The 9,179-nt window shown below is 59.2% G+C and overlaps 1 protein-coding gene across 1 annotated transcript in view; it reads left to right on the forward strand.

Moving 5' to 3' along the window:
* Positions 1-1,231: 1,231 nt before the first annotated feature.
* The window catches only part of EPB41L1 (erythrocyte membrane protein band 4.1-like 1), a 27,823-nt gene continuing 19,875 nt past the window's right edge, over positions 1,232-9,179 (forward strand). The window contains exons 1-11 of the mRNA XM_009699545.1: positions 1,232-1,408; positions 2,157-2,321; positions 5,179-5,283; positions 5,362-5,404; positions 6,079-6,154; positions 6,465-6,683; positions 6,789-6,876; positions 7,202-7,354; positions 8,145-8,242; positions 8,394-8,569; positions 9,001-9,149. Of these exons, the coding sequence (XP_009697847.1) occupies positions 1,232-1,408; positions 2,157-2,321; positions 5,179-5,283; positions 5,362-5,404; positions 6,079-6,154; positions 6,465-6,683; positions 6,789-6,876; positions 7,202-7,354; positions 8,145-8,242; positions 8,394-8,569; positions 9,001-9,149 (1,449 nt within the window). The remainder of the gene's footprint in view (positions 1,409-2,156; positions 2,322-5,178; positions 5,284-5,361; positions 5,405-6,078; positions 6,155-6,464; positions 6,684-6,788; positions 6,877-7,201; positions 7,355-8,144; positions 8,243-8,393; positions 8,570-9,000; positions 9,150-9,179) is intronic.

The raw sequence follows: 9,179 nt of genomic DNA on the forward strand, positions 1-9,179 counted from the left end.
GCCCAGTCCATGGCCTGGAGCTGTGCTGGGACCGCATCCCTGCATTAGTGCTGCCAGGGCTGGGGCAAAGCCAGAGGTTTGGCAGCTCAGGGAGAAGCCGGCTCCCTGCCCATGCCATGTGGGCTGTCATTCCAGGAACAGGGATCAGAAATATCCCAGATGGGCTTCACACTCCCAAAAAGTGCAGTTTTTCTGGTGTTGCAGGCATTACTCAGGGCTGCTCTGTGGGCAAGGTGGGTGATGCAACCGCGGGCAGATGCTGCCGACTGATCCAGCTCATCCAGCCGCAGCCCTCAGGCACACTGGTGGCCATGATCCCAGCTGGTCCTGCACAGCTGGACACGGCCCGGGGAGCTCAGCAATGGAGAGCTGGTGGGACCTGAGCAGCCCAAGTGGTGGATGGGTGATGGTCACAAAGGGTGCTCGATGACCTGTGCGTGCGTGGACCATCCCAGGAGCCCTCGCCAGCCCCATGCTGCATTTGCATAAAGGTTTCAAAAACATAAAGATTGCAAAAACGTGTTACCGAGCACCCCAGCACAGAAAGTGCCCTCCCCTCCCCTGTTCCTGGCCCCGGGTTTGGTTTTGCATCTTGCATGGGACAGGCAGCTGGAGCTGGAGGCAGATTTTGTCCTGCCGCTGCACAGGGTCCAGCCACGCCGGCCGTGGGAACCCAGCGTGCTGCTGCTGCTGGGAAGTCTGGAGGGGAAAAAACCCAGCCATCCCAGATGCAATATGTGGGGTTGTCCGTGTTTGCAATTTCCTGTGTCAGTGCAGCCTTTAACCTGACTCACAGCCTGGATTTTCCTCCCAGAAGAAACCCTTCCACTCATAAAAAGTGAGGGTACCGAAGACCCCAGGGCTCAGGGAGTAGGGGGTTATGACCAGCCCCGCTCCCCGGGGATGGGACATGAGCCCCGTGCCCTGACTGCAGTGGGTCCCTGCCACCCACACCGCTGGCTCTTCTCCTCTGGCTCATCTGAGTGTAATATCCTGACATTCTGTGCTGCTGCCACCAGCCCTTTGCAAAGCCACCTCCCAGCATGGACAGGGAGCCGGGTGTTCGGCAGCAGCTCTGCATGCAGGCTGCAGGGCTGCAGGGCAGAGATGGGGTGGTCCCACACCACCCACACCAGGATGCCCAGCCAGCATCCCCCATCCCTGTGTGCCCAGTTGACACCTCCTGTCTCTCCTTGTAGGTGGCAGCAGCAAAGCAGGGTGACCAGCGGCCATGACGACGGAAACAGGCCCTGGTTCGGAGGTGAGGAATGCGCAGGAGGAGGTTTCGCAGCAGCAGCAGGACACAGCAGCACATGGCCCCACCGCTGCAGCCGCCAACCCCGCCAGCCGGGACGCTGAGGCCAATGAGAAGCCCGGGGCACAGCCCGATGCCCGAAATACAGAGCCGGTGAGTGGATGACGACCGGGTGCCGTGAGATGCGGCAGAGAAGAAGACGCAACAGAGGAAGGGGACGTGCCACCTCTCTCTGCTGCCCATCGCTGTGTCCTTGGTGCAGCGCCAGAGCTGCAGGGAGCCCGGTGAGGTGGGCACCTCCCCTGTGCTGCCAACCGTGGGGGAACATCCCGGAGAAGAGCACCCTATAACCAGGGCGGTGGATGGGCTCTGCCAGCTGCCTCCCAGCTGCCTGCACTGGTCCTTGCAGGCAGGACAAGCGGAAGGAGCAATGTGGCAGCCAAAAGTGCTGACTGTGCTGAAAATGGCACTGCTGTGGCTGCCAACCAAGGTGGGGAGAGGAAGCGGGTGGCCCCGTGTCCCAGGACTCAGCTGTCCTTGGCTCGGCTGGGAGCAGCGGCTGCACCCCAGTGTCAACCCTGGAGTCACCGGAGAGCTGTGCGGCTGCCGGCAGGCATGGTGCTGCCCTGTCCCTGTCTGCTGCACCAGGTTCTTGGGCAGGGAGGGTTCGGGTGCTGAACTGACCCTGAGCTCACAGACATCTGTTTTCCAGGGAACCTGGTTGTGCCAGTGACGTGGGGTCAGGGAACTGGGCTTGGCCGTGGGCTCCCAAGAGGTCATCAGCCTCCCCCTCCATCAGCTGCCCTCTTTTGCCTGCTGTTGGAGGGCTTTCCCCATCTGCCTGTCCATCCATCTATCCTGGCAGTGGTGCTAGGTAACCCTGTACATCTCCCTGCTCCAGGGCACAGAGATGGAGGAGAAGGACTACAGCGAGACAGATGGGCTCTCTGACAAAACAACCCCCAGCAAGACCCAGAAGTCACCCCAGAAAACCACCAAGAAAGTGAAGAGTGCCCTCTGCAGAGTGACCCTGCTTGATGGCTCCGAGTATGAATGCGAGGTGGAGGTGAGTCCCAGCTTCAGGGCGCTGCGCTGGCACCAAGGAGGGAACATGTCTCAGCCTGGGGACCCTGCCCAGCCCAGCAAGTCCCTGATGTCAGGGCTCTTCCAAGGACAGCTTTGTAATACCTTTCTCCTAGGGAAAAGGATCCACAGAAATAGCCATTTAAGTTGACATTTCAAAATAAGGAAAAAAAATCTGGAAAGACAGACCCTAGCAGGGAATTTCAGCCCAGTGAATCCAAATTTGGCAGCTACTCACAACAGAAAACAGAATCTAAAAAGCAGAAGCTTAATAGATGGGGGATAGAGCTCTACCTGACAATATGTGCATGACACACGCCAGCCTGTCTGCCAACACCTCAAGAGCTGAGCATGTTGGCTGTCTCGTGTGCTAAGGCGAAGGATGTGGGTGTGCATGTGTTTGTGCAAAGAAGCTGACACGCATGGACCCTTACAGCTGTCCCAGGCGGGTTTGTGTCCATCCTCTCTGTGTTCATCTTCTCATCCCTTCCTCTTCCTCCCCCTAAAGTTGGCAGGCCAGGGACCGCATGGGGAGGTGTGTCAGAGCTGGGCAGCGTCATGCATGTGTGCGTGCATGCGTATGTACTGGTGATACACGTGCACATCTTTGTAGCTGCATCCTCGTGTGTGCAGGCAGGGTGGTGTGCCCGGCAGACGGTCCAGCACCCTGCTCTGGGTGCATGGGCCGCCCACTATTTGTGCAGCATCACAAGCGTGTGGTGTGGGTGTGCACAAGTGCATGTGGGTGTGCACCAGGGAGCACGGTTCCCTGGTAGTGGCTGTCACTGCAGGGAGGGACAGAAGGGACTGGCACCTGCCAGTGGCTCCCTTGGCATTGGGAGATGCTGCAGGGCTGCTGTCAGCACGGGGACGTCTCCCTTCTAGGGCAGGCTGGGGGCCACCCAGGATTAATTATATCAGGAGCTGAGGCTGGGTTTTGTGGAAGGGTCCTGTGGCATAGGCAGCTGAGAGGAGAAGTACTTACCAGGAGTGCTGGGGACTCTCCTGCCTGCAGGCTGGGGAAGGTGGCACGGCTCTGACCTGTGGCATCATCCTGGTGCAAGGGACATTTTTAAGGACTGGCAACTTCGCTTAAAAATACAAAAGCTGAGGTTGTTCAGGAGCAGAAATCTCAGAGCTTTTACCAGGGAGACCTTTGCACTTGCTGCTGGCAAGTGGGTAGATGGATTTTTGTTGGCAGCAGCTCAGAGTTGGCTGCACAAGGCGGACCTGTGTCTGTATGCAGATCCTGCCTTCCCCGGGTCTCGGCTACGCAGTATTGATGAATGTGAGGAGCATGGCTGCCTGCTCGCTGTGGCTCCCAGGACAAGTGCGCACCCCAAGACAGGCAGCAGCGGAGGGGTCTGCCCCCCTGCCCACGGCACGGGCAGCAGGGCCTTTGATCTCTTCACTTCAGCAGCCCTGACTGTTGCTTTAGTGGTAAAATTTGTCACAAAGCTATGGAGAGATTGGTTGTCACGAAGATGAAAGGCCTCCTGAAGAAGAAAAGGAGCAGAGCACCCCAGGGACTGCAAGGGGCTCATGGGGCACAGGAGCGGCTTGCGGGAGCCACGGTGAGGTTGTCCTTCCCCTGGCTTTCCCCGTAGCTTTGGCCAAGTTAAAGCGCATGCAGGCAGGAGCCCAGATTACAGGCTTGCTGGGTAGCTTTGGGAGCAGAACAATGCCTCTTGCTGGGTGTGGGTAAGGATGAGCTCTCTGCTGTTGCAGTGCAGAGGATGGCATCCATTTTTAAAAAGCTGCTACTGTCTAAAAAATCCACCTGGGGCACAGGGGAGAGGGTTTAGTGTAGAAAGGCTGGTGCTGCATTTCTTCTTTCTTTCTCGCAGGCCCTGTGGGAATAGTTGTTCCTTGCCCGCATGCATAATTAAGGTGTAATTCAGTAAAAATCAAAAAGGAGAGTCAAACTGTTCTGTGTGACACATCCGGCACATGCCATGGGTGAGCCCCTGCCTTCAAAATCCAAGTCAGCAGGAGGAAGGAGACCCAGGAAGGGTGACTGCAACTGCTGGAAAAGCTTTGCAGGGCAGAAGGAGCTCAGGGTTGCAGTTGAGGGCAGCGAGTCGCCAGAGCTGTGCTGCTTGGTGCCCATGGCTGCTGTCCCTGGGGCACGTGGTGAAGGTGCTCCGGTAAATGGATGCCTTGGAGAGGGGAGATGGGAGCTGTCAGGCTGGAGGGCTGTAAATAGGGGAAAAACACACATGGGAAGGGTTGTTCGTCCATCTCCATGAGCGAACCTGGGCCTCGCTGCCACTGGTAATGAAGGGAAATTCAGGGGAACTCAAAGGACCAGATAACAGGGGTGCCCTCTGTCCCTGCATGTGGCTCTCGTTTGTTCTGCCATGCTTTGAGATCCAGCTGCCACCAGCGGGGAGGGTGTTGGGAAGGAGTTCGTCCCATGGGCAGTGCTGACCGCCACAAGCTCCGGGGCATATTTGTCCCAGCTTGCTGGTCTGGGGTACAGGTGCGTGGGCTGACTGGACTCCTCTCTGGTTTGGCATCACTGTCTCCTGGTGTGATGGGGGATGAACCAGGTGGGCACCAGGTCCCCCTGGCCGGTGGGACCTGCTGCCTGTACGGCTTGACCATGCCCCATCCCCATAGGCCCAGGACCACCTGGATGTCCCCAGAGTGGTGCTGCCAGGTGAGAGGGGTCCCCTCAAAGGCAGCCCAGCACCTTTTGGTGGTCGTCTGGAGAGCCAGAGATGCCCTGACCCTCCCCAGTTCTCCCTGCCTGCACCCAGTGGGTGCTGCCTGCACCTGCCAGGTCTCCAGGAACACAAGGGAGCCATTGACCATCAGCATCTCCATGTCTCCAACAGAAACATGCCCGAGGCCAAGTGCTCTTTGACATGGTGTGTGAGCACCTCAACCTCCTGGAGAAGGACTACTTCGGCCTCACCTTCTGTGACCCAGACAGCCAGAAGGTGAGCATGGAGGGGTTTCTCTGTGGCTGCCCCCTCCATGGTGGGAGGCCCCTCTGACCTGCGGTCTCCTCGTTGCAGAACTGGCTGGACCCCTCCAAGGAGATCAAGAAGCAGATCCGCAGTAAGTGCCTGGGGAAGGTCCATCCTCCCCAGCCCTGAGACATCCCATGGGGCTCCCAGGTGGCTTGGCTGTGTGCTGTCCTCCAGTGGTCCTCTCCCCACCTGCCCTGGAGGGGACCTTTGGCAGCTGGCCTGGGGACAGGGATGCTGTTGCTCATTCGGCTGCCTGTTACCCACCTCTCCTCTTACTCATGACAGGTGTGTGGGGCAAAGGACCTCATCTATGCCACCAGAGAGCTGGCTGAGACCTGGGTGCCATCCCCACTTGCCCTGAGCAGGGAGGACAGGAATGAGGGGAGGAGTGGGGGGCTTGCTGGGACAGGTCCTGGGGTACCTTTGCCCATGATGTTGCCTTGCTGGGGTGGCAGAAGGGCTGTTGCCCAAGGTGTCACCTTCTGGGACATCTGAGGCTTTTGCTGTGACGTTGGTTGTCATGCTGAGCTGATACCTCGTGAGGTTGTGATGCTTTTCTCTCCCCAGCTGTTTGGGGAGGATCAACCAAGTCATGCTGGTGTCCCAGGAGCTGTTCTCCCGGAAGCTTCTGGAGCCCCCTTGTCCCTGTCCTGTGCCAGGCTTGGGGAGAGTAGCGGGAGCCTCAGTGCACGCCCGGATGCTCCTGCACACCTGCGTGCAGCCAGCATGGGTGCTGCCCTTACTGCTCTCTCCACTCCCTAGGCGGGCCCTGGAACTTCGCCTTCACCGTGAAGTTTTACCCTCCAGACCCTGCCCAGCTCACAGAGGACATCACAAGGTGAGGACCACCCCTCTGTGGGCACAGCTGCCGGGGCAGCTCCCAGGGGACCGACTGGGAGCGTGTGGAGGAGCAGGGCTCGGGTAGGGTGTGTGCAGCCGGGGGGATGTCTGGGGTCTCACTGCCCACTCGCTGTGTGTGGTATGTCTAAGTCACGCAGAGTGGGGCCATAAAGATGGCCGTGGGAGGTGGCAGTCCCTGCGGAGAGCAGTGCAAGGTGGGGTGCATGCTGCCACTTCCCGGGGAGCCCTAATCTGCTCTGGAGGGCACACAGCTCTGACCCGCTCTCACCCTCTGCCCCCTCCTGCAGATACTACCTGTGCCTGCAGCTCCGTGCGGACATCATCACGGGGCGCCTGCCCTGCTCCTTTGTCACGCATGCCCTGCTGGGCTCCTATGCTGTGCAGGCCGAGCTGGGTGACTATGATGCCGAGGAGCACGTGGGCAACTATGTCAGCGAGCTCCGCTTCGCCCCCAACCAGACGCGGGAGCTGGAGGAGCGCATCATGGAGTTGCACAAGACCTACCGGTGAGCCCCAGGAGAACATGGGTTGGTGGCCAGGAAGGCACCAGACAGCTGGCCTATGCCCTGTGGGGCGCCTGGCCACGTGTCCCCCTCTCTGTCTCCCTGCAGGGGAATGACCCCCGGGGAAGCAGAGATCCACTTCCTGGAGAACGCCAAGAAGCTCTCCATGTACGGTGTGGACCTGCACCATGCCAAGGTATGGGGCTGTGGGGCTGCCAGAGCGATGGCCAGTACCACCCCACCCTGCCCTGCTGCCTGCACGCCCCTCTCTCCCCAACCCCTTCCTCCCACAATGAGGGTTCAACAAGGACGGGGTCCTGGGCAGCCGGCTCTGGGTGGCCCTGCGTTAGACCACAGGACCTCCAGAGATCCAACCTCAACCAGGCTGTGATTCAGTGACCTCTCTGTCAGCCAATCCCCTGCAGCAGAGCACCAAGCAGAAGGGAGCGTGGCACTGCTGGCTGAACTGATTCTTACTGGGCAGCTGAACAGTCCCTTCCTGTCCCTCTTGCCTCCTCCAGGACTCGGAGGGCATCGACATCATGCTGGGCGTCTGTGCCAATGGCCTCCTCATCTACAGGGACCGGCTGAGGATCAACCGCTTTGCCTGGCCCAAGATCCTCAAAATTTCCTACAAGAGGAGCAACTTCTACATCAAGATCCGCCCAGGCGAGGTGGGTGCCATGTGCCAGTGTGGACCTGGGGCACAGCAGGGTGCCCACTCTGCTGGGCTTGGGCTACCTGGTGGGGAGGTCCTCGCCTGGCTCCAGCCTCTGCCCCAAGGGTCCCAAGTTAATGGCCACGCTGGCCAAGAGAGCACATCTCCTGTGGCGTATGGAGGCCTTCAGCAAGTGCCTTCTTGTTCATGCTCTGATTTTGTGACTGGCAAAGTGGCATCAGCAGGCTGAGGGCACCCCAGGCTCCCTTCTCCACCAGCCAGACACCGTGACCCTGCTGGCGTAGGGAGGTCGCCCAGGAAGGGGGGATGAAGGCCATCTTTGATATATCTTCCATGCTTCACAAAAAAAACAGCAGGAGGATTTTTTTGTTGTTTTCTAACTTTATTTTCACTCTTTTCGCTTTTATGTGCACTGATGGGAGAATGCATTTCCACCCACATTTTCCAGCAGGCAGGAGGGCAAGGACAGTGCATCTAAAATGGAGAGTAATGCCCTCTTGCTGAAATGAGCTGTAAAAGGGTTTTGTTTCTTCAGGGAATTTGTCTTGCACTGAAAAGCCATTTACAATTGAGGAAAGTGCTTAGGCCAAAAGTGTGGGGGCATGATCCCATCATCCAGCGGGGCTCGGCATGGACCTTTCCAGCACTGCTCTGAAGAAGACTTTTTTTTGCATGGTCATGGTTCCTGCCAGGGGAACCTGAAGGCCTTGGCAAGGCAGATCCCATCCCATCATGTCCTCTAGGGCAGGATCTGCCGGTAACGGCATGTCTCTGTCTCCCTCAAGTATGAACAGTTTGAGAGCACCATTGGCTTCAAGCTGCCCAACCACCGCTCTGCCAAGCGTCTCTGGAAGGTCTGCATAGAGCATCACACCTTCTTCAGGTGAGGAGACCTTCTCCAGACGTTCTCCAGCCTCCCTTCTCAGAGGCAGACATGCTCCTGCCTCTGCGGCAGTGTGTGCCCGTGGGGACCAGTGCCAGGGGGCACGGCTGGGGCTCACTGACAGCACTCACTCCACCTCTCTAACCCCCAGGCTGGTGTCCCCGGAGCCACCCCCCAAGGGCTTCCTGGTGATGGGCTCCAAGTTTCGCTACAGCGGGCGGACACAGGCGCAGACACGGCAGGCCAGCGCCCTTATCGACCGCCCAGCTCCCTTCTTTGAGCGCTCCTCCAGCAAACGGTACACCATGTCTCGCAGCCTTGACGGAGGTATGCCCCAAATTGGGGAGGGGGAGGGAGATTGGTCCGCTGGCGGGAGCGAGGGGGATGCTCTTCGTCTCATTTGTCAGGGTTACAGCAGCCATCAGCCTTCCTTCTGGAGGCTGTCCCCAGCCACATCCCCATGGCAGAGGGTCTGTCCCCAGCCCGAGTGAGAGCTAATGAGACTGCACATGAGCAGGGGGACATGGCAGGGCTGAGGTTGGGCAGCTTGGGGACGGGGCTGCCCCCGGCTCCCTGTGCCCTGGGACCCTCAGGGCTGCTAGGAAGCCCTGGGATCCCTGGGACCAGAGTCCCTGCTGCAGGGTGTTCGGGGCTCACTGGCCCCCAGGTCTGAGCTGGCAGAGGGGGAGGGGCTGGAAGGCTGGGGTGGGGGTTGGGAGTGGCAGAGCTGGGGTGACCCAGGCTCTCCCCACGGGCAGAGTTCTCGCGCCCAGCCTCCGTCAGCGAAAACCACGATGCTGGGCTAGAGGGCGAGAAGCGGGATGAGGACGGTGACTTTGGCAACAGGAGACGATCTGAGACGGAGGACGAGGAGGTGACCACCCCAACGAAAATCAAGGAGCTGAAGGTACAGCTGAGGCAGGCGTGGAGGGGGAAC

The sequence above is a fragment of the Cariama cristata genome, unplaced genomic scaffold (assembly GCF_000690535.1).
Source record: "Cariama cristata isolate BGI_N322 unplaced genomic scaffold, ASM69053v1 scaffold13004, whole genome shotgun sequence".
In the NCBI taxonomy this organism is placed as follows: domain Eukaryota; kingdom Metazoa; phylum Chordata; class Aves; order Cariamiformes; family Cariamidae; genus Cariama; species Cariama cristata.